We start from the raw sequence: 24437 nt of genomic DNA, 5'->3' as shown, positions 1-24437 counted from the left end.
AGTTAAGGTTTTCTGAAGTCCCCAAAGCAGTTGATTATAATAAGAAAATATCAATGTCTAACTTCAGTAATTCAGCTTAAGTAAGGAAATCCACTGTAGGTTAAACTTTTGAATCTTGATATTGATAACAAGGGGGTGACAGAATCACAGGATTTATGAGCTGGAAAGCAATGTAAAATATATATGGCTTGAGATGTAGAGAAATCAAGAGACTTGTTGTATGGGCACAGAGCTAGCAAATGACAGAGCAGTATAGAAGCCAAGAATGGACCCCACAAGTCCCATGTTTTTCGATGCACAATTACAGTCTTATTACTTTAAATTATTATCTATTATGGTTTAATATTCTGGAAGATGTTTATAAATTATTCTTCTATTTTATTTGTCCCAGAGTTTAAAAAAGAAAAAGAGTTTTAAGTATGTTATGATTAAAGCTATCAAGTGAAATCATAGAAAATCTACCAAAAAGTTTTACCAAAATAAAGCAGATAATTTTTAACTACTAAAAAAATTCTACTCCAGCTGCTAGGCCAGTGGCTTGCTGAAGAACACTTTAGAATACATTATAAACAGTGTCTTGGAATTCCAGAGTGTTTTCACACCTGCCTGTGGAAAGAATAAAAGGATGGAGGGCCTTGATCTTCACCCCGTGACTCAGGAACTCTTTTGTTTAAACAACGTTTGCATAGGATCTTAGCCACAAGCACAAAAGAGTCTCAGTACAGCCCATGTATCCTGGCCTTTATTTCAACTTTGTAAGGAGCAGCAATTAGTCTGATCAAAGTTTGGAAACTTATTTTTCAACTAAAGCAAACACTGAGAAGTCAGGTAAAACAGCAAGGTTTTACATTTTGCCTTTAATATCTAAAATGAAAAACCAGGTGGAAAGGAGAAAGTAGTTCACCTGGGGTTTAAAACACTTAATCATAGTGCATACATGGTAAGCCACTTCAGTGGTGTCCAACTCTCCGTGACCTACAGACTGCAGCCCACCAGGCTCCTCTGTCCATGGGATTCTCCAGGCAAGAATGCTGGAGTGGATTGCTGTGCCCTCCTCCAGGGGATCTTCCCGACTGGTTTCATACTAAACTGTAACCAGAATGGATGGGTGTGAACTGGCCATATCTCTTATTCTTCCCTGTAATTGTTCAAGCACTCCCTTCCCTTTTCCACTATATTACACTGATTTATTTGCAGCCCACTCCAATATTCTTGCCTGGGAAGTCCCATGGATAGAGGAGCCTAGCAGGCTACAGTCCGCGGGGTCACAAAATAGTCCGACAGAATTTATGGACTAGACACTGGAGCAGAGAGCAGAGGGGTGGGTGGGCCGTCCCAGGAAGTCTACTGTAGAATCCGCTGCCATTGCTCCTTGCCGCCGCAAGGTGGCGCTTTTGGCAACCCTCTCAATACAGGCGCTTTGACCAGATCCTGGAGGGAACCTGCCACAGATGTTCCCAGCAGGCCGCCCCACACCTTCAGCACCGACCTCACGCCAGGGGCCCTAAAGTTGCAATTCCTGCAGTTAGATTGCCCGGCCCTGTCTCAGATACCAGCGCTACCCCCTCCTGACCCTTGCCCCTAAGGGAATTCATCCCCAGGGGTAAGGACATTTTTCCTCTTCAGTTCTCAAAACACAAAGGTTGTGATACACCCCAGGGTTACTTCGCTGCATCTTCCCAGGGGACGTTCCCTCCTTGTCTCTGGGGGCCCTACACCCAGCCTTCTAGGAAAGGAGGCCACCCTCAGGGACTCCAGTGGGCTCACCCTATAGCTCTCCTTGAGAAAGCTCGCAAAATGATTCCAGGGGCTCACCTTCTCCATTCTGACAGCGGGCTACCCTCGGAAAATCCAATACGGTTTCCTGGAACCTTCTTTTATTTATTTATTTCAACTTTTAAAGGAGGGTGGGGGGCACAAGTTGAATTTCTGGTCAGACAACCCACTAGATTATTAATAGGCTCTTTTAGTTGTTATTGAAATAAGATATACATCCACTGTTAAAATATGTTCTGAGAAAGCAGCTTCTCAATAAAGAGCAGCAAAAAATGACCATGGTTTAATACGGTCCCAACCCCTTTGCCCTTGGTTATAATGGCAAATAGTCACTGCTCAGGGCTTCCCCGATGGTGCAGTGGTAAAGAATCCGCCTGCAATGCAGGAGATGGGATTTGGATCCCTGGATCAGGAAGGAAGATCCTCTGGAGGTGGAAATGATAACCCACTCCAGTATTCCTGCCTGGGAAATCCCATGGACAGAGGAGCCTGGTGGGTTACAGTCCATGGGGTCACAAAGAGTTGGACATGACTGAAGTGACTTAGCGCGCGCGTGCACACACACACACACACACACACACGTACATGGACAGAGGAGCCTGGTGGGTTACAGTCCATGGGGTCACAAAGAGTTGGACATGACTGAAGTGACTTAGCGCGCGCGTGCACACACACACACACACACACACGCACATGGACAGAGGAGCCCGGTGGGTTACAGTCCATGGGGTCACAAAGAGTTGGACATGACTGGAGCGACTTAGCGCGCGCGCACACACACACACACACACACATATAATGGTAAATAGTTCTTGCTCACTTCATCAGGGGATAGTGAAGGGATGTTACCTGGATGTAGCTCCCGAACCAGAAAATCTTCAGTTTCTGCCATTTCCTGTTATGTAACCGCCTGCCTTTGTCCACTTAGAGCATCAGCCTGAAAAATACAAAGTACAGGGTGGGGGTGGGGAGGAGTAGACAGCAGAAATTATAAATACACAACAAAAACTAAAAAGAACAAGTGATTTTGCTTAAGCTTTGTCTCCCCAATTAGATACCAAGTTTCTAAAGGGCAATGGCTATTCTACCTTATCTTTGAATCCTTTATAACAGCTTGTCCACTGTGTGTTGGTTTAAATATGACAAAAGTCCATGTTTGACTATTGATTTTCAGCATTAGTTGAATCCATAGAATTTTTTTTTCTTTTCTGGAGCAAAAGAAATGACTATTTATTGCTGATGGTGCTAAATAATACCACGTTGGAAGACAGTTTGTCCACTTGTTACAATACTGAGCATACTCAGCATTGATCTGGCAGTCATAAATACAGTATTTATACCAAAGAGTTGACAGCTGTTTCCACACAAAAAACTACACATGAATGTATATAGCAGATTTTTAAAAGAAATTCTTGGAATTTGTTTTTTTTTTGTCGTTAATTTTTATTGGAGTATAGTTACTTTACAATGTTTTAGTTCTACTGCACAGCAAAATAAACCAACCATACATATACATATATCCCCACTGTTTTTTATCCATTGACCTTTAAACTGAAATGACCTGAAATCTTGAAGGCAGCTCAGTCTGAAAAGACAATAAACCTCTAACGACCAGAGCCTTGAAGGTGAAGTTACACAGCTTTGCTGTTTGGGGAGACATCAGCGCCCCCACCAGGTAAGCCTGGAGCCCCTGGGCCACTGAGCCACGCTGAGTCCCAGCGGGTCTCAGCAAGAATTGGGGAGATGGATGGAACATCTGATATTCCTGGGGTCCCCTGGAGTTGCTCTGGAGGATGCTGAGAGGGGAAGAAGAGACGCAGTAACTGTTAGGTTCTCTGGGTCTTCCTCACCACCCCACCTGGCACTGCAATCAGGGAGACGCCCCTATTCGGGATTATGTCAGCTCTGCCTCATGGGGCATCTGTCGGGGGGGAGGTACCTCCAAAAAAAGAAGTGTCGGATCCAACCTGTCTCCAGTCCTGGGAGACAGGGACTGAACACAGAGGGAGAACTGGATCCACAAACCCTCGGAACAGCGGGTGCTGACGTCCTGGGCTGTTTCTGCCTCCACACATCAGGGAGGAGCTGAGGGACACAGTCGGGGGCGCCCCAAGTGCTTCTTCTCCGTATTCTGACGTTGCTGATTGGACCACTCAGCTGCATAATTCAAAAGCAGAGAGTCACCAGCCTTTCTGAAATATGCAAAAGCTCAACGGACCTGTCAACCCCCAGTAGACATATGGCCGTTACTTAGGGAGACTGTGCCTCATTTACGTATCACTTCCAAATGAAAATCGCAGCTGCTCAGTCAAAAGAGCCACTTACACTTAGTTCGGCTCATGGGTATCAACAGAACAAATGGTTTCTGTTCCTGGTGGGTGTTGGTGAGCGTGGTGTGAACTCTGCTATGTACACATTCCTGAGCCTCTGCTAGAGTTCCTCATCTCTCCATTCCTCACTTGGGCTCAGACCACCCCAAACTCCTTACAGTCCTCCGAGGCAGGGGAGTCAAGAAGAAACGTGCTCCCCTCTTCTTCCTGGTGAATTCCTACTCTTTCTTCAGCATCTCGTTTGCACATTTCCTCTGTGCAGCTGTGTCCTGGTTCCCATTCATTCCCCTCTTGTGTCACCGCTGGTCCGAGCACACCTGAGTTATATACTTGTGATTCTTTCTTTATGTCTGAGCTGTCCGAGGTCATGGCTGCATTTGTTTCAATGTTGTATTTCTATCATGAACGGCAATGATCAATCATAATGTGGAATTAATCAATCACAGTGGATGGGAGGCTTTTGATGAGCTTCCGTGGCAAAGGGTGTTTAAACGCTGACTCTGTTTTTAAATATTTCTGTATTTGGCTGCATGGGATCTTTGTTGAAGCTGCAGGATCTTCACTGCGTCATGTGGGAGTTTTTGTTGCATGAATTCTCTAGTTGCGGTACTCAGGCTTCGGTAGTTGCAGTGCTCAGGCTTAGCTGCTTCATGGCATGTGGGATATTGGTTCCCCAACCAGGTATCGAACTCATGTCCCCTGCATTGCAAGGTGAATTCTTAACCACTGGACCACCAGGGAAGCCACTCAAATTAGTTTTTGATAGGACTGTTCCATAGGAACTGGGAATGTTTAGCTTGAGGGAAGGAAGACATGGGCTGAAGCAGAAGATGTGGGGAGGACCTTGTGTGTTCTTCAAATACTTAACCTTCGAGTTGAATATAATAGTGAGATAATACCTGCTCCAGTGGTGCCAAGAGGGGACAACTAGATCCGCTAGGTGGAAAGTAGAAGAAAGTACATTTTGCTGAACATTTCTCTGTCTTCAGAGTTGTCCAAAATGGAATGAACTCCCTTAGCAAGTATTGAATTTTCTGCTCCTAGAAGCGTCTAAATCTTCACTGTTATGATCACCTAACAACAGCATTGAACTAGATGGGCTTTAAGGCTTCTTCAAATCCCAAGACACGGTGTTCTTGCTTGAAATGTTCATCAGTAAAGCTGGTGGTAGGAGGGCTCTATGAGGTTACTAAAATTCATGAGTGTTTCCTGGTTGGATATGCTAAACCTCGGCAAAACCTAGGCAAGTTAGGAGAAAAAATATGATAGCGCCTAACAATAACTTTAGATGCGAAACTAGGAATTGCCCCCTGGTAAGTTATCTGTTGTTTTCTGAAGATGGCAGCTCCATGAGCCATAGTCACACACACAAAATATTAAACGTCATATCACAGTGGGCTCTGGAAACAGCAAATGTGTGGTCCTCCCGGGGTACAGAGCCACTGTAGACCTTCAACCGGTTGTGCTAGTTAGTGCCAGGAACAAATACAGAAGATGGATCAGGTTTCCCCCCCTGCCAACACAGGGGACACAGGTTCGATCCCTAGGTCGGGAAGATCCCCTGGAGAAGGAAATGGCAACCCACTCCAGTGTTCATGGCTGGGAAATCCCATGGACAGAGGAGCCTGCCAGGCTGCAGTCCATGGGGTTGCAAAAGAGTCGGACATGACTGAGCAACTAAACAAACACAATTGTCAAAAGTAACACAATTGATAATATGGTAATTTCAGGTTCATTTTGCTTTAAAGAGCAAAAGACCCATAGTCCCTCCTCAAATTACGTTGGGCTCCACTTTCTCCCCAAAAAAGGCAGCAACTGTGGTGTGTTTGTGAAAACTGTTTCTGCAGAGAAGCAGCTGAAAACGTCCACACGTCTGGCTCACGGGGGCAAGGTTTGGATGTGTGGTTTATTTCGCTTGTATTTCAACTGTGTGGTTAGCATTTAAGTTTTGATTTGAGTACTTATTTACATTCATGTGCAGAGAGCCCAAGAATAGCATCTTTTAAAAGGGACTCTGCATATTTAGCTAGATGTGGGAAGGCTGCACAGAACCAGTTTCCTGTCAAATAATTGTGACTTGTGACAGTTTTTCTTGCTTCTCTCACTCTCCCTTCCCTCTTTTTGTATTTGCTTACTCTCTTTTTTTTCTTAAGAGAACATAACAGAGGTGACTCCAAGGTAGTGGTCATTCCTGTCCTAGAAGAGCTTCCGAGAGTGGAATGAAATCATGTGCTTGAGCCCCTTCTACAGATGTGGACACTGAGGCCTGGAGAGGGGAAGGGACCTGTCCAAGGTCACACAGTGAGCCCAAGTTCGGGGTTCTCCTCATTCCACCAAGAAACCTCTAACTGGTACTATTTAAACCATCTCTTGAGCTTCAGAGTGAGAGATGGAGAGAACAGGGCCCACAAATGACGGGGTCCCTTTCATGCATGAGGAGGCATTTGGGGAGTGAAGGCTGTTGAGTAGGAGGGAGAATGGGAGCTTGATGTAATTGGGCTTAAGGACACCAACTGAAGCTACTGCCCTCAGAATAAAACAAGCCAGACTGTCGGGTGGGGGGGGGGGTTGGGGGGTGCACATGAGCATGCGTGATTGTGTGTGTGTTGGGGGGGGGGGTTGAGTAGTTCATTTATCTGCCTTCAGTCCATGTCCAGTGCAGAATTTAATGTGTTTATTAAGAATTACAGACATCTAAGTCTCTTCTTCTTTAGTCTGAATCTTGTCCCACCCTCCCTTGCTTCACATCATTAACCTTTCCCGACATGATTCTTGCTTTCCTTTCATTTCCAGTCCCTGACCCCAGCCCCCCACCAAGGCAGCACTAATAGGAAAAAATTACTTAAATTAGCAAAGTTCCTTGAAGGGGCATTTTGATCATTCACATTGGTTTCTTCCCTACTTTTAATAAATGTGGGAAGTGCTCAGTACATAGTGAGCACTGAGTAAATATTTGTTGAATGAAGTGTGTCTTTTAAACATATTCTTGGATGGTAAAATTAATAACGGCAGGAATTATATTCATTCATTCAGCAAATATTTGTTAAGTGTTTACTATGTGCCAGACACGGTTCTAGGTCCTGGGGACACATGAGGAAAGAAAATGGGCAAGGTGTCGGCCCACCCAGGGTTACGGTTCAGACTGTGAGGGATGCCATGGGAAAAGCACTCAGGATTTGGGGTCAGAATGCCTGGACTTGGGGATCCTGCTCTGGTACTTCAGTGTGACACTTAAAGCACTTAACCTCCCTGAGTCTCAGTTTATCCACATATAAGATGAGAATAGAAAAATACTTCACGTCCGGAGTTCATTGTGAGGGCTGTATGTGACATGGATGCAAAGCTGGTCTACAGACAGTTACATGCGCTCAGTCATGTCTGACTCTGCTTCAGTTCCATGGGCTGTAGCCCGCCAGGCTCCTCTGTCCGTGTGATCTCCCAGGCAAGAGTCCTGGAGTGTGTTGCCATTTATTCTCCAGGGCCTCTTTCTGACCCAGGGATTGAACCTGCGTCACCTGTGTCTCCTGCATCTGCAGCCAGATTCTTTACCACTGAGCCACCTGGGAAGCCCCACAGACACTTATGCACCTCTACAAAGGGCAGTGACTTTCAGAATATTTGGTGAAGATAGGTTAACAAGAAATCGGTACTAATATTTACCTGGGCAAAGTCACCTTATTTGGGCAGGGGGAACAGCTGCCACCATAACTGATAAACTGACCCCCATTCTTGTTCCCACTGACGAAGCATCTTCAGGGTTCTATGCCCTTGGGAGCATCTTGTCCCCTCCCACAGGGAGGTAATTGAGGAATGAAATAAGAACAAGGAGCAGATTCTTAAAAATGGAATGTTGTGGATTTATCTCCTCTCTTTTTATTTTTTATTTTTTCTCCTCTCTCTTTTTTTTTTTTAACACTTAAATACTTTTGGTGTTGGCAGAAATTCCTAACCACTTTATTGGACATTGCACAGCTCTTCCAAACTGGGTACACTCCGAAGGGACAATTTAAACACAGTAGCTTAGAAGCAAAAGTGAAGCAAGGGCCATGAAACTCCCAGAGGAAAAGAGTTATGTTTTCAGCATTAATGCATCAGCTTCTGGGTGCAACATTAGAAGCATGGCTGCCAGAGGTAGATACAGTAGAGGAGGTAGGACTTTTTTTCAGTCCTTCTCCCCCAGGTGACTAGATAAGTAAAATAAGCAGATATTTTCATTACATACTTTATCAGATTTTACGGAAATGAACTTGAATCCTTTCATATTGCTCGCCCAAGCTTGCCAAAGTTAATGAGGCATAAGATGATGTTAATATTAAACTCAGTATTAGTTTCGTATTAATGTATTTAATATTAATGGTGCCTGGAATACATGTTTTCTTTGGGGAGGAAGGATTGATGACTTGCCTAAGATCACAGTGTTATAAAATTCAAACTAAGTCCCAATTCTCCAGATTTCTAGTTCATTGGCCTTTACATAGCCTTAAAATTCACTTAAGTAAAGTAAAAATCACTTTCCCTCAAGAAATAACTGACTTTAGGAAAATCACGAGAAGGAGAAGAGACGAGTCTTCCACACAGAAAAATTCCAAACAATTTCTGAAGATGCTTCACCCTGAAGGAAAGGGAACTTAATCCCCCACTCCTTGGGCATGGGCCTCACAGAGTAACTTCCTTCCAAGGGGGACAGGATGGAAAGAAGGGGGAAAAGAGTAGCTTTACAGTAGAGAGACTTGGCAAATACTCCCTCGGCCAGATGACCAAGGTCAACAAGTGTCATAAATCATCTTGATGATATGTACCTTTGATGTGAGGGGATGGGAATGACCTTTAACTCTCTGATCTGCCACCCTAAACCCGCAACTCCTATGAATCCTACAGAAGAGCTGACCAGGACTCCTCAAAACTGTCAAAGTCATCAAACACAAGATCACAGCCAAGAAGAGACATGACAACTCAATGTAATACATGTTCTGGATAGGATTCTTTTTTAAAAAAATAAAAATACCAAAAACATTTTGTATTGGGGTAGAGCCAACTAACAGTGTTGTGATGGTTTCAGGGGAACAGCGAAGGGACTCAGCCATACATATGCATGTATCCATTCTCTCCCAAATCCCCCGCCCCTAGTTAGGATTCTAAAACAGAAAAAAGACATTAGATAATAGCTAAGAAAATCGGAATGAAGGATAACCTTTAGGGTTCCCTGGTGGTCCAGACAGTAAAGAACCTGTCTGCCAATGCAGGAGACCCCAGTTCGATCCCTGGAGAAGGGAATGGCTACCCACTCCAGTATTCTTATCATGGACAGAGGAGCCTGGTGGGTTACAGTCCACGGGGTCGCAAGACACAACTGAGCGACTAACACATTCACTTTCTTTTCCTTTCACTCTTCTTCTTTTAGTTAATAATACTACTACAAATGTTGGTTCATTAATTATAAAAAATGTACCTTTACTAACGTAAGATGAGAGAAGAAGTTGGTTGTGAATTCTATGGAAACTACCATCATCTCCATTTTTCTCTATATTTTAATCAATCATAAGTTACAGCATAAATTGCATAAGAAAAACAACTTACCAGATGTCACTTTGCATGCTACAGCTCCAAGATTCCACAAAGACAGTGGCAACGTCTTTGCCTTGGTCAAGGTATGTGGAACCAGCTGGGGTAGAGAGTCCTTTGTGGCCACCGTCATAAAGCCACATTTACACAAGCAGAAGTGAAACTAATTTGCCATCAGAGAGCTATTTATGACAGTCTCCGCCCTCATAAATAGATACGTACTTTTTGCGCCTTTCATTTAAACTTAAGTTGTATGTGAACTGGGGCACTCCTATTTTTCTCTTCACTATGCCTACACATTAGTCACTTTTCCTTTCCAAATGGATTGCAACCTCCACCCTGCAGTATCCTTTCCTTGAGGATGAGAGTTATTCTGATGGATCTGATTTAACACAAGCAGCAAGGAAAAACGCCGCAGTCCCAAGAGAGACGAAGTATGGGTTCCCCCCACCCCAAATAGGAGACAAGTGGGAGAGATGGATAATATGAGATGATGAAGATAAGCTGATTCTTGATACATAATGCTGAAATTCACCAAAACCAAATGACATTGGATCATGTGACTGTAGAAATGAATGTCATACAGTTTTAAATAACTCTTTCTGGAACTTAAATTTTACGTCCACATTTTTAAAAACAGAACATAAAAACAAGGATTTTTGAAATGCCATCCAGGAGAAGAAAGCAGAACCTTTTCCTCCTTGCTGTAACCCAAACAGTCACATCAAAGTCAGGGATAAAATCTGTTTTCTTAACCTTCAGCTTCAGGTAGGGTTTGACCTTCAAAGACAGAGTCAATCATTACTAGGTTACCACTCAGTAACTGCAGGTATGTTTATAGTCCAAAGTGGGAAGGCAACAAAAGATCAGAAAGAATGTGGTCTTAAAAATTGCTTGCAACTTTTAGCAAGATGGTGTGCCTCTTCCATTAGAAAACCATAGAAGTTCAAAACAAAGAAAATCAACATGAACTACCATCACTAGTGCTGGATTTCTTTGGGCTGAAATCATAACATATATTCATGTTCCGTGAGCTTAGCTCTCCCTCTGCTGGCTGTTTCTCTGTTTCAATAGTCACCTGTGTTCTTAACCAGAGGTACTGCTCAAGTGTGTGCATGCTGTGCCTGACTCTTTGCGACCCCCGTGGACTGTATCCCCACCAGGTTCCTCTGTCCATGGGATTCTCCAGGCAAGAATACTGGAGTGGGTTGTCATTTTCTTCTCCAGGGCATCTTTCCCTTGCCAGAGATTGAACTCACATCGCCTGTGCCTCCTGAATTGGCAGGCAGGTTCTTTACCACTGAGCCACCAGGGAAGCCCCTAATAACTAAAATGAATTTCGGTCATTTTTAAAACTGGGTTTATTAAGGTGGCCTTTGGTACTATTGGACACCTGAATGCTAGCTCCATTAGAAGTTTGGGCAAACTACCAAGCTGAATTTTCGTTGAACTCACTAGAAACATTGAAGCAACTGAAAGAGAACTTCCACAGAGTCCCACCATCACACCCAAGCCTCCCTCAGGACATATATCACTGGCTCTGCCTTCCAGCCTGGAAATAGATGAACTACGAATACGCCCCATTTATGGGAAAGAATTCTGGGAAAGACTGAGGGCAGGAGGAGAAGGGTGTGGCAGAGAATGAGGTGCTTGAATGGCATTACTGATTCAACGGACATGAGTTTGAGCAAGCTCTGGGAGACGGTGAAGGACAGGGAAGCCTGGCGTGCTGCAGTCCATAGGGTCGCAAAGTCAGACACGACCGAGTCACTGAACAGTGCCTGTGCCCATCAAAAGCTAATCCTTTCTCTCAGGCACCAGATCCCATTCCTTCTGTCCAACCGCAGGACGAGGAAGACTACCTCCCCCTCTTCATTCATCAGATTTTCAGTATCCCCTGGATTATTCCCATAGGCAAACAAACATGCTGTTACTTATTCCATTTTAACAAATGCTCCCTCTGACCCCAGCTTCCCTGCCAGCTGCTGTCCCATTTCTCTGTATTTTATGGCAAACCCCCTCAAGAGTTGTTTCTAAAGCTGCTCTCTCAAAGCTCTCTCCTTTTAATCATCAACCCACTCCAGTTAAGCCTTCACCTCTACCACTCTGTGAAACTGCTTGTGTCAGAGTCTCCGGTGACCCTAGTTAATGTTCAACCCTCCTCTTTGTTGACCCATCAATGGCATTTGATTCAGGGGATCGCTCCCTCCTCAACCACACTCGCCTAGTTTCCTTCCCACCTCCTGGTTGCACCTCCTCAGCCTCCTTTCCTACTTATTCCTATTTCCTGGTGATAATAGAATACCCCAAAGCTTAATCTTTGGTCTCTTTTCTTTCTATCGCACTCTTTTCTTTCGTCTCACATCTGTATCACCCATATGCCCATCACCCTCATTTGGTACTTCCAGCCCCAATCTCTTTCATGTCTTACAGCTCACAAGGTATCCCAAACACAACATATCCAAATTAACCCCCTATTCCTCCGAAACCCCACTCCACCTACAGTGTTCCCCAGTTCAGCTCATGACAGCTACATCCAGTCCCTCATCCAAATCCTTCCATGTCACCCTTGATGTTGATGCCTGTCTTTCTCCCACACTCCACATCTGGCCATCAGGAAGTCTTGCTGAAACCATTAAAGCAGATTCAGAATCTGAACGTCTCACCACCCCCACTGCTTCCTCTCCTACTCAAGTCATAATCATCTCTGGTCTTGTTCAATGGTTCCCAAATTCTGCTGCACTTTGGGATCACCCAAGAATCTTAAAAAATACTAATGCCTGGCTGCCACCCCCTTGATATGTTGATTTAATTGGCACAGGGTGTGACCTGGGTACTGGGATTTTTCACCCCTCTCTAGGTGAATCTCATGAGCATCAAAATTTGGGAATCCCTGGCATAGATGCAATAATAGCCACCTAACTGATCTCCCCACTTCTACACTCCTCCCTACAATCCATTCTCAACACAACAAATAGACTTAAAAAGATTTTTTATTCATCTATTTTTTGCTGCACTGGGTCTTTGTTGCCACACACAGGTTTTCTCTAGTCGTGGTGAGCAGGGGCTTTTCTGTGTTGCGGTGAGCAGTCTTCTCATTGTGGTGGCTTCTCATTGCGGAGCGTGGGCTCTAGAGCACGCGGGCTCAGTAGTTGTGGCGGATGGATTTAGTTGCCCCATGGCATGTGGAATCTTCCCGGCCCAGAGATCGAACTTGTGTCCCCTGCATTGTCAGGATTCTTAACCACTCAACCACCAGGGAAGGCCAGAGGTAATTTTAAATTATAAATTAGATTATAGCTCTGCTAAAAAGCTCTCCAGTGGCACTCCACGTGACTGAGAGTAAAAGGCAAAGGCTATACACTGGCCTACAAGATCTTACATGAGCTGCAGTGTCCCCCACCCCACCTCACCCCATCACTTCTCTGACCTCTGTTACACTTCACCTCACTCACCGCTCAAATGCCAGCTACCTCCTTGCTTTCTATGAACACACCAGGGATCTTCTCACCCTCGGACCTTTATGCTAAGTTTCCCCTCTATTTGAAAGACTCTTCCCCCAGATATCTGCATATCAAATATTAGCTCAAATATTGCATTCTCAATTATAATTTAAAATCTCTTTCTCTTGTGTGAGGCTAAAAAGTGATGAGGTAGAGGATGGTATCTTCAGATAAGGAAGATTGGGGAAAGGGCAGAGTTGGAGTAAAAGTGTAGTTCCTTTGAGGACATGTTAAGTTTCTGATACACATTACACACACAGACCTAACACAGTGTCAAGTAGGGGAGAAGCTGGGGCTGGACTACAAACATGGGAACAGATGGTATTTAAAGCTTTGGTACTCTGGGGATCACTTTGGGGGAGACAATTTTAAGAAGCGACCCTCGTGGAATACCTATATTTTGAGAAGATATACAGGAGGATTGAGAAAAATTAGAAGAAAAACTAAGTTTTTCTTGGAGGGTCCTAGAAGACTTTCTAGGTAGCTAACTTATGTCACTCGGTACTAGGATGACAATAAGGACAAACACATATTACTGAATTTGTCCTGACGGACAGTCAGAAAAACTGACCAGGAAGTGTCATGGTGAGGCCAGACTTGGAGTTATCTCAATTCTAGTGCAAAGTAAGGAACTGGAAGCAGCACCTATTCCTGTCTTCATGTGTTAATAAGAGGGTTCTTTCTTTTTTAAATTTATGTATTTATTTGGCTGTGCCAGGTCTTAGCTACAGCGTGCAGGGTCTTTTAGTCGCTACCTGAGAGATCTTTAACTGGAGTGGATGAACTCCTAGTTGCAGTATGTGGGATCTAGTTCCCAGACTAGGCATGGAACCTCAGCCCCCTGCATTGGGAGCACGGAGTCTTTAGCCACTGGATCACCAGGTAAGTCCCAGTAAGTGCACGCCTGCATGCTCAAGTCGCCTCTGATTCTTTGCAAACCCCCTCTCCCCCACTTCCCTGTGGACTGGGCCGCTAGGCTCCTCTGTCCATGGGATTTTCCAGGCAAGGACACTGGAGCCATTTCTTCCTCCAGGGTACCCTCCTGACCCAAGAATCCAACCCGGGTCTCCCACATCTCCTGCACTGGTAGGCAGATTCTTTTACCAATGTTCCACCTGGGGAGTCCTGTCGAAATAAGAGGGGTTCTTAATTTCTGGTCTATGAATAAAGGAGATCATGGATGGGTTTCAGAAAACCATGATCCCAGGCCCTGCCTCCAAACTCTACAAAGCTGTCCGCGTGTGGGTCTTTCTGGAGAAATCCAGAACTTTCATGACGGTTATTGATACTTCCCATTTACCTGAGCCCAGAGTGATCAACTGGCGTCGCAGTCTGGACCTCACAGCGTTACTTGACCGCTGCATGGTCTCTTCCAGGCTCTAGTCTCCTCCACACTGGCGGGCTCGTCATCGCTCTGTGCCCCCTCACATTCCCGCGGACCTAACGCATGCTAGGCTCCTCCACCTTATTTAGACCCCATCCACATCTACCCTCTTGTGGCTCCCTGGCGCGGCCTCTGTCCATAAGCTCTGTCCGGTCGCTATACTGCTCAGGTCAAGGTTTCTAACGCCAGAGCTGCGGTGGCGTTCGGACGCAAGCATCCTACAGCCCTTTGAGCCCCGGCTGAATGGCCTCAGTAGCTCTACCCCGTCTCCCAGGGCCTCCGGGTGCCGCCGCAGGAAGGCGGGGCGGACCCTTGCACTCGTGGGCTTCTCGGGGCAGCTTTACGATATATTTCCGTCGTTTTACGACAGGACAGGGTTGCTTTGTGGCTGTCAATTTCCCCCGTGGTCCGAGTGGATATCTACATTTTCTGGGGTGGCGGCTGCTACGACGGCGGGGAGATGAGGCAGAAGCGCAAAGGTGGGACAGGGAGAGGGGACGGGTGGTGGCAGGGAAGGGGCGAACCCGGGCCATCAGATGCTGAGGTCGGCTTTTCCCGCGGGAATCTGCTGTCTGCGTCTCCCCACCACCTGTGGTCAGTTTGTGAACTCTGTTCTGCAGCTCTGCTTTTTAAACCAGCCTGTCCTTATTCCTTTTTGGCCATCACTTAGTGTCTTTTGCATAAATGATAAGAAAAGCTCTATTCCAAGAAATTAACGTGATCGATGGATTTAACACGGTCTCGAACTCATAATTTGCTAAGATTTTACTACACATTTCACGTCCCTTTTGATTTGAGATTGTTTTAAAGTTCTAAATAAAAAGGAAAGAAAAACACCGAGTTATTTTTGGAATCTGTGGGGCAATTAGGCAGTTATTGCCATTTGTACTACCTCCTGAGTTACCGTGGAGTGATTTCATCTTGAGTTTTTCAACCGGATAGAGTCCAATTTCAAGTATTTTCTCGCAGGTTGTAGTGTTATCTCTGTAAACTCTTTTGAAAAGTCGGTCTAATAGTAATGATGGTTATGATAACCATAGCTACCGTTTATTGAGCCTTTGCTAATAATTCTTAAGTCGGTATCATCTCCAAATTACAAATGAAGAAGCAGAGATTAAAAGAATTAGGTAAATTTCCTGGCCCAAAATTATATTTAGGAAGAAGAACCGAATTGGTTGGTCAGGCTGTCTCTACGAATCCCCCAAACAAGACTGTCCTTGATTACTATGCCTCTTGGCATCGGGTACTCCAAGTATCCAAATTACCTTCAGTTGCTTTGTGGGCTGAAAGACTGCTTGCCCTTAATTAGTCAGCCATCTTCTCCCTCTAACTTGCTCCTCTATCTTTTAGGCCAGACAGCTTTACTTTTAATTTCATCTGTCACCAAGCCCTGCTAGTTCTTACAGAAATTGCCTCTTGCAATAGTTTATTCCTCATTCTAGCCACCATTCCTCTAACCCACCTTCATTGAAGAACTAATATTCAAATAATAGACTTTCACATGTACATTATTTCACTTGCTTCTTGCACTGGTCTTGTGAAATGTGTATGTATTATCCCGATTTTGCCAACAAGGAAAAGGGAGCTCAGAAGGCATTGATCTTCCCATTACAACACAGCCAGTAGGATTTGGGAGCTAGGACTGAGTCTGTCATCCAAGTGTTCTGCTTTAAATCTTCTGTGTGTGTTTTTTTTTTAAACAAGTTGCCTTTCAAGAGCCTTTTACTTAGTATGCAGATTATGTTATTCTTTCATCTTCTGAGTCGTTCTTTGTATCCTCATTTTCTGTAGTATATTTTGTATACAGTTGACCCTTGAACAACTCGGGTTGGAGGCACTGCCCCCAAAATCCAAATACTGCTATCTCTGCCTCAAAAGCAAAAAATTGACCCAGGGGCAGTAAACTCACACAATTTGGATAGGATTAGGACTCAAATCCTAGTTCTTTTGTTTCCACATATTGTGGTCGCTAATCAAACAAAAACTTTTCCCCACACTTAGTTAATTTAAGCATCTGAAAAATACAGGTACTGTATTTATTGGAAGAAAAAACCGCATTTAAGTGGACACACACAATTCAAGCCAGTGTTCAAGGATCAATCTGTACTTATTTTCTTTAAGCACTACTTTGATCTTTTTACTCCCAAACTTGAGAACATATAATTCTCCACTGTGTATTGCATCTTTTGTTGAGTAGCCAGTGTACCCTGTAATCTGATTTTACCCAACCCTGTCAGAAAGGCTCTATTCCAGTTTGGCAACACTCTTTCATATAAACGTGATTGGTAATTCCTATACCTAACATTGTTCCTTCTGGATTACCCTCTGTTTTTCTTGTCCAAACCCTGCCCTTTCTTTAAAGATCTCTCTAATTTCCTCCATGAAGACTTTTCTTACTAATTTACTTCTCCAGATAATTTTCGATACACCGAAGAGCTGTCCAAATGTTTTTAAATACTGTGTTTTATTTATTTATTGTTACAAATTGAAGGTTTGTAGCAACTCTATGTTGAGAGAATCTGTCAGTGCCCTATTGCCAACAGCATTTGCTGAGTTCCTGTCTCAGTCATGTTCTGGTAATTCCCACAGTATTTCAGACTTTTCCACTATCTCTGTGTGTGTTATGGTGCTCTGTGATCAGTGATCATTGATACTACTTTTGTAATTGTTTTGGGGTCCCACAAATTGCCACGTAAGATGGCAAGTTTAATCAATGATGTATTCTGACTGCTCCACCTGTTGGCCATTCCCCCATCTGCATCTGCAGTGAGGACTGATAAATGCTTCTGAATTAGGCCAGTTAGTAACCCTACAACATCCTTTAAGGGTTCAGGTATTAATAAAAGGCAGGGTCATACATCTTTCACTTCAAATTAATAGCCGAAAATAATTAAGCTTAGTGAGGAAGGCCTGTTGAAACTTGAAATAGACTGAGTGCTAACTAAACAGCCAAGGTGTGAATGTGAAGGGAAAGTTCTTGAAGGAATTTGAAAATGATATTCTAGTGACCTCATGAATGATAAGGAAACAAACCAGCCTTATTGCTGATGATGGAGAAGGTTTTGGGATGTGCATGGATGAACCAGCCACGGCATTCCCTTAAGCCCAAGCCTAACCTAAGACAAGGCCCTAACTCTAATTCTGTGAGGGGTGAGGTGAGGAAACTGCAGAAGAAAGGTTTGAAGCTAGCAGGGGTTGACTTCGTGAAGTTTAAGGAAGTCATCTCTACAGCATCAAGAGCAGAGCAGCAAGTTATCCGGGAGATCTAGGTCAGATAATTCGTGAAGGTGGCTGTACTAAACAACAGATTTTCAGTGTAGACAGAACAGGCTTCTGTTGGAAGAAGCAGCCACCAGAACTTTCATAGCTAGAGAGGAGAGGTCAGTGCCTGGCTTGAGAGCGTCACAGGGCAGGATGAGTCTTGTGGCTCAGCTGGTAAAGAATCCGCCTGCAATGCGGAACACCTGGGTTCCATCCCTGGGCTGGGAAGATCCCCTGAAGAAGGGAAAGGCTACCTGCTACAGTAATCTAGCCTAGAGAATTCCATGAGCTATATAGTCCGTGGGGTCACAAAGAATCGGACACGACTGAGCGACTTTCACATCACAGTGCAGCTGGTCTGCTGGCTCCGTGATAAAGAACCCGCCTGCCAATGCAGGAGACGTGGGTTTGATCCCTGAGTCGGGAAGATCCCCTGGAGAAGGAAATGGCAACCCACTCCACTGTTCTTGCCTGGGAAATCCCACGGACAGATGAGCCTGGTGGGCTACAGTCCATTGGGTTTCAAAAGAGTAGGATACAAGTTGGCGGCTGAACAATAGCAAAATGCTTATTTACCGTTCGGAATTATGCTAAATCACTCTGGCTGTGCTCTGTAAATGGAACAAAGTGTGGATAAACAGCACACCTGTTTACAACATGGCTTACTGATATTTTATGCCCACTGTTGAGAGCAGAGCCCTTTAAAATATCACTGCTCATTGTCGATGTACCTAGTTACCCACACACCCTGGTGGAGATGTTTGAGATTAGTGTTTTCATCCCTGCTCACACAGCATCCATTGCACATTCTCATCCAGGAGTCATTTCAACTTTCAAGTCTTATTATTTAAGAAATCCATGTAGGCTATAACTGCCATAGCTAGTGATTCCTCTGATGGACCTGGGCAAAGTCAGCTGAAAACCTGGAAAGGATTCACCATCCTCGGTGCCATTAAAATCATTTGTGATTCATGGGAAGAGGTTAAAAAAAAAAAAAAAAGCTAATAGGAGTTTGGAAGAAGTTGCTTCCACCTCTCATGATGACTTTGAGGAATTCAAGATGTCAGTGGAGGAAGTCCCTGCAGATGTGGTGGAAACAGCAGGAGAACTAGAAGTGGAGCCTGAAGATGTGACTGAATTGCTTCACTGTCATGATAAAACTTTAATGGATGAGGAGTTACCTCTTATGGGTGAGCAGAGAAACTGGTTTGTTTAGACAGAATCTGCTCCTGGTGAAGATGCTGTGAAGGTTGTTGAAATTACAATAAAAGCTTTAGAATATTAAACTTATTTGAGAAAGCAGCAGCAGGGTTTGAGGCGATCTACTCCAGTTTTGAAAGAACTTCTACCGTGGGTAAAATGCCACCAAACAGCATTGCATGCACAGAAATTGTTCATGAAAGGAAGGGTCAGGGGATGCAGCAAACTTTCAGTGTTGTCCTATTGTAAGAGATTGCCACAGCCGCCCCAGACTTCAGCATCCACCACCCTGACCAGTTGGCAGCTTTCAACGTCGAGGCAAAACTCAACACCAGTAAAAACAGTGTATTTGCTGAAGGCTCAGATGGTAGCTCAGCTCGTAAAGAATCCGCCTGCAGTGAGGGAGACCCAGGTTCGATCCCTGGGTTGGGAAGATCCCCCGGAGGAGGAAATGGCAACCCACTCCAGTATTCTTGCCTGAGAAATCTCATGGACAGAGGAGCCTGGCGGGCTACAGTCCATGGGCTAGCAAAAAGTCAGATACAGCTGAGCACCTGAGCACACGTGTAGTCCTTGTGACTATTAAGTGCTCATAAGCAATAGGTTTTGGGGTTTCCCAGGTGACTCGGGTGAAGAATCTGCCTGTAGATCGAAGGTTGCTATTGCGGGACGTGTCCACAAGGCGGCAGCACTTTTTCATGCCTCACTCTTGTTACTAAGGTAGGCAGCGTGCATGCTAAGTCGCTTCAGGAGTGTCTGACTCTGCGACCCCACGGAAGGTAGCCCGCCAGGTTTCTCTGCCCATGGGGCTCTCCAGGCAAGTATACTGAAGTGGGTTGCCATTTCCTCCTCCAGAGGATCTTTCCCACCCAGGGATCGAACCTGGATCTCCTGCAGCTTCTGCATTTCAGGGGAATTCTTTATCGCCGAGCCACCGGGGAGGCTTGGGGAAATCCCTCTTCTCTCCTTGTAAATTAGAATGCTATGTAGCGCTAGTGGTTAAGAACCTGCCTGCCAATTCTAGGAGACATACGAGACTTGGGTTCAGTTCCTGTGTCGGGAAGATCCTGTGGAGGAGGAAATGGCAACCCACTCCAGTATTTTCGCTTGTGAAATCCCATAGACGGAGGAGCCTGGCGGGCTACAGTCCATGGGCTAGCAAAAAGTCAGATACAGCTGGGCAGCTGAGCGCACACGTAGTCTTTATGAATATTGAGTGCCCGTAAGCAATAGTTTTGGGGTTTCCCAAGAGGATCAGTGGTAAATTGGAGTGCCCTGTGGCGCTAGTGGTAAAGAACCTGCCTGCCAGTGCTAGGAGACATAAGAGACAAGGGCTTGATCCCTGGGTGGGGAAGATCCCCTGGAGGAGGGCATGGCAACCCACTCCACTGTTCTTGCCTGGGAAATCCCATGGACAGACAAGGCTACAGTCCATGGGGTCACAAAGAATTGGACAGGATTGAGGTGTCTTAGCACGCACACCCGTGCTAGAAGAAGCCACCCAAAGCTTGTGTCTCATTTATTTAAGGTGTAATGCTGTTGCACACTCAGCAGACTATAGTACACTGTAAACATAACTTGTGTGTGCACCGGGAAGCCAGAATATTCGTGTGACGTACTTTATTGTAGTATGCCCTTTTTTGTGGTCGTCTGGAACCAAACTGCATGAGGTTTGCCTGTATTTTTTTTATCACCTGAAGCCCCTTTTTCCCTCCAAATAAATTCTTATGCAGAACTTCAGTATATAAACAGATAAAGTGAAGCTGCTTGGGTTGAAATGGGGAAAGAGACCTTCTCTCTGCCCCCACCCCCACTTCACTTTCCTCACCACCAGCCATGTCTGTTATGTGGCCCCCTTGGGCACCTCTGTAGAATACTGAAGGGCCGAGTTACACGGTTTAGAAAGCGTTAGCCTCTGATTATAGATGGACTTCTCTCAAATTGTTTATGGTAGCTGTGTCTCAGGAAATTAGAGGTGGCTTGGCACAGTGGGAAAAAGAAGTTGTGAGGGAAAGACCTGAATTTGAGTCTTAACCATGTCATTTACAATGATGTCTTAACTTGCCTTAATTACTCACATCTGTGAAATGGGGAAGCCGTGCCCACCTTCCAGTGTTACCGTGAGGCATCAGATGAGATCAGGTAAACGGGGGGCCAGGGCACTCTGGTCTGTGCTCCTCTCTGATGACGTCGTTATCTTTAGGCATCAGCTTGCTCTGCAGGAAGGAAGTGTGCTTGCTAGCAGCTCCCGAGCTGAAATCTCACAGCTTTTACCACTGGACAGGGCCTGGTGTTTTTTTGCCTTGAGTAAAAGAGCTCAGATTGGCCCCCCCCTCAATAGGTGCCCATCCTTGAACCAGGCATGTGTATTTGCAGGCAAGGGGTGGGTCATGCCATGTCAGCTTCTGCTGTTGCCTCTTACGTGAGAAGGATGGCCTCATTTGCCAGGAGAAGGTTGCAGTGCTGTTCAGACTGAATCTTAGGGATGCATTAAGGTCCCTAGGCAAGTATAGACTGACCCCTGCCTTTGTGTTTCAAAATAGTACTACACTGCTGTGTAATTCTGCTTCTGGGGACCCCTGGGTTTGAGTTTCAGCTTCACCCCTTGGTAACATTTTTATGGGACAGGCAGATATTCTTGTTCAATCCACCTCACTTTCTTCTGAGAATCAAATGAAATAAAGCATCTAAACGTAATTAAAAATCTGGAGATGAAGGGAAGCTGTTTTGACTACTTTGGTCCTTTCCTGTGTAATTAGGTTCTTTTCCTTCCTGCTTGTCTCTGCTCTTCCCTGCTTGTCATGTATGTGCTTCTAGAGTGAACTCTTCCCATATGTAGGTGAAGTCAGGCTTGTTTTTAAATTAAAGGTATAAGAGATATGGCCAAATTGTAAACAATAAAAGTTCACTGTCTGGTAAACTTGAGCGATGTACTTCAGCATGATTGGAATGATTTTGGAAGGAAAACTGCTAGTAAATACAAAAACGTTTACTGAATAATGTGACTTTTTACATCGTCAAATATTATCTTTCCAGGAGACCTCAGCCCTGCTCAGCTAATGATGCTGACCATAGGAGATGTTATTAAACAACTAATTGAAGCTCACGAACAGGGAAAAGACATCGACCTAAATAAGTAAGTGGAGGGACTTCCGTGGTGGTCCAGTGGTTAAGACTTGGTCTTCCAAGGCGGGGGGTGTGGGTTTGATCCCTGGTCAAGGAGCTGGAATCTCACATGCCTCAGGGCCAAAAAAACCAAAAACATAAAATAAAAGCAATGTTGTAACAAACATTCAAACAAACAATTGTTTGTTTGTTGTTGTAACAAATGTTTATTGTTGTAACAAATGTTTATTGTTGTAACAAATGTTTGTTGTTGTAACAAATGTTTATTGTTGTAACAAACATTCAATAAAGACTTTAAAAATGGTCCACATTCCCCAAAAAATCTAAAAAATAAGTAAGTGGATCTATAGAAAAAAGAAGGTAATCTTCTTCTTTGGAAGTATAGATCTCTTTCATGCATGCGATTATCAAATACTACTGGTTCTATCTCGTGTTTCATGTTTTAATTGAGAATTTAGTTTTCTGCCCTGCCCTGTTGGTTATTTATGGCAAAATTGCCTCAGAGCCTAATATGCCTAGCAGCTTCTAACATTTCTTGGGCACTTAACCATAGTCAGGTCACTGTTAGTAGTACACTGTACGCATTAGCCCAGCTGATCCTCTCAAACACTGTCTGAGGTCAGTACTTACCTCACTGGACAGATGGGTCCCCCGAGACAGAGAAGGTTACATAATTTTTCCAAGAGTGCATAACTAGCAGTTGGCAGAGCTGAGATTTGGAATCAGACCATCTGTCTCCAGAGCCCATGGTCTGTCCTTCTGTCCATCTCACTTCACATCCTTCCTCTCGTTCCTGCCCCTCCTCTGTCCAGAGGAGGGGGTAGCTGGCTCCCAGGAAGACCCTCTCTTTGGGCCTTTTGATGTCATCCAGCCCTTCCCCGCTTCAGAATCTCCTGGACACGTCCATCCACTTCCTCTCCACAGTCAAGTTCAGCTTGGACTTGGCTGCATCATCAAATAAGCGTGGTCTCTCCTCCCTGCGTCTGTTTATTCTCTGTATGTAGATCTGCTCTAGTGATCTGCTCCCCCATCTCCAGGTCATCAGTGGTCTAGTCAGCTTGCACATGACGTTTCTCTAGACCCTGTCTAGAAAAAATATGTTGTACCCTTTCTTTGGGGCATTGTGCTTAATAAACATTGGCTAAAGAAATCAGTACTCTTTTTTACTTTGGAGACATTATATTTTATTGATTTTTCTACCATGTGTTTAACTGATTTTTTTCACCTATTTTTTTGTTGGCTGTACGCATATTTATACAAATCTTTTGCTTCTCGTGAACATTTCTATGTCTTATATATTTTTGTCATTCTCTTTAATTTAGCATATCTAAAGCTAGATGGGGAAACAGTGGCTGACTTTATTTTTTTGGACTCTAAAATCACTGTGGATAGTGATTACAGCCATGAAATTAAATGACGCTTACTCCTTGGAAGGAAAGTTATGACCAACCTAGACGGCATATTAAAAAGCAGAGACATTACTTTGTCAACAAAGGTCTGTCTAGTCAGGGCTATGGTTTTTCCAGTAGTCATGTATGGATGTGAAAGTTGGACTATAAAGAACTGTGGTGTTGGAGAAGACGCTTGAGAGTCCCTTGGACTGCAAGGAGATCCAACCAGTCCATCCTAAAGGAGATCAGTCCTGGGTATTCATTGGAAGAACTGATGTTGAAGCTGAAACTCCAATATTTTGGCCACCTTATGCGAAGAGCTGACTCATTTGAAAAGACCCTGATGTTGGGAAAGATTGAAGTCAGGAGGAGAAGGGGATGACAGAGGATGAGATGGTTGGATGGCATCACTGACTCAATGGACATGAGTTTGGGTAAACTCTGGGAGTTGGTGATGGACTGGGAGGCCTGGCGTGCTGTGGTTCATGGGGTCGCAAAGAGTCGGACACGACTGAGCGACTGAACTGAATGCTAAAGTTAGGATCTTCCTTAAACACAGCTGGTACTCAGATGGCCTCTTTACCAGATTGTTTTAGCCCTCACCCAGGCTTGAAACTCTAGTGTCACCTTTGAATCTTTTTCCTTGGGTCCAATTCGGGTCAAAATTTTGCCTCCTCTGTCTTCATTATAACCGTCTTCCATGTTCACTACCAACTTCCTCTTCCGTTCCTTTTTATTTTTTTCTTTCTTCTTCCAGTTTTATTGATACAGTTGACATGTAGCACTGTTTTAAGTTGAAGAGACAGTATGGTGATTCAACCTACACATTATGAGATGAGTACAGTAAGTTTAGTGAACATCCACCCTCACATACTGATATAAAATCAAAGAAATAGAAAAAAAA

The 24437-nt window shown here is 44.5% G+C and overlaps 2 protein-coding genes across 7 annotated transcripts in view; one reads left to right on the top strand and one right to left on the bottom strand.

Annotated features, from left to right (window-relative positions):
* Positions 1-14820, bottom strand: part of NUGGC (nuclear GTPase, germinal center associated) — a 53576-nt gene extending 38756 nt beyond the window's left edge. For 2 of the 6 annotated variants that reach the window (XM_043890837.1, XM_043890840.1), the window contains exons 1-2: positions 9684-9814; positions 2626-2713 (exon numbers count right to left, since the gene is read on the bottom strand). In XM_043890837.1, the coding sequence (XP_043746772.1) occupies positions 2626-2668 (43 nt within the window). In that variant the 5' untranslated portion in view covers positions 2669-2713; positions 9684-9814. Of the gene's footprint in view, positions 1-2625; positions 2714-3715; positions 3820-9683; positions 9816-14471 lie in introns of those variants that run through there. The other 4 variants (XM_043890838.1, XM_043890842.1, XM_043890841.1 and 1 more) reach the window with 4 other exon arrangements.
* Positions 14821-14920: 100 nt separating this feature from the next.
* ELP3 (elongator acetyltransferase complex subunit 3) overlaps positions 14921-24437 on the top strand; it is a 120840-nt gene continuing 111323 nt past the window's right edge. Inside the window, exons 1-2 of the mRNA XM_043890843.1 lie at positions 14921-15034; positions 22053-22152. Coding sequence (XP_043746778.1) covers positions 15016-15034; positions 22053-22152 — 119 coding nt within the window. The 5' untranslated portion in view covers positions 14921-15015. The remainder of the gene's footprint in view (positions 15035-22052; positions 22153-24437) is intronic.

This window comes from Cervus elaphus, chromosome 29 (genome assembly GCF_910594005.1).
Source record: "Cervus elaphus chromosome 29, mCerEla1.1, whole genome shotgun sequence".
NCBI lineage: Eukaryota > Metazoa > Chordata > Mammalia > Artiodactyla > Cervidae > Cervus > Cervus elaphus.
The sequence above is the reverse complement of the archived record's forward strand: the minus strand, read 5'-3'. Positions and strand labels throughout refer to the sequence as shown.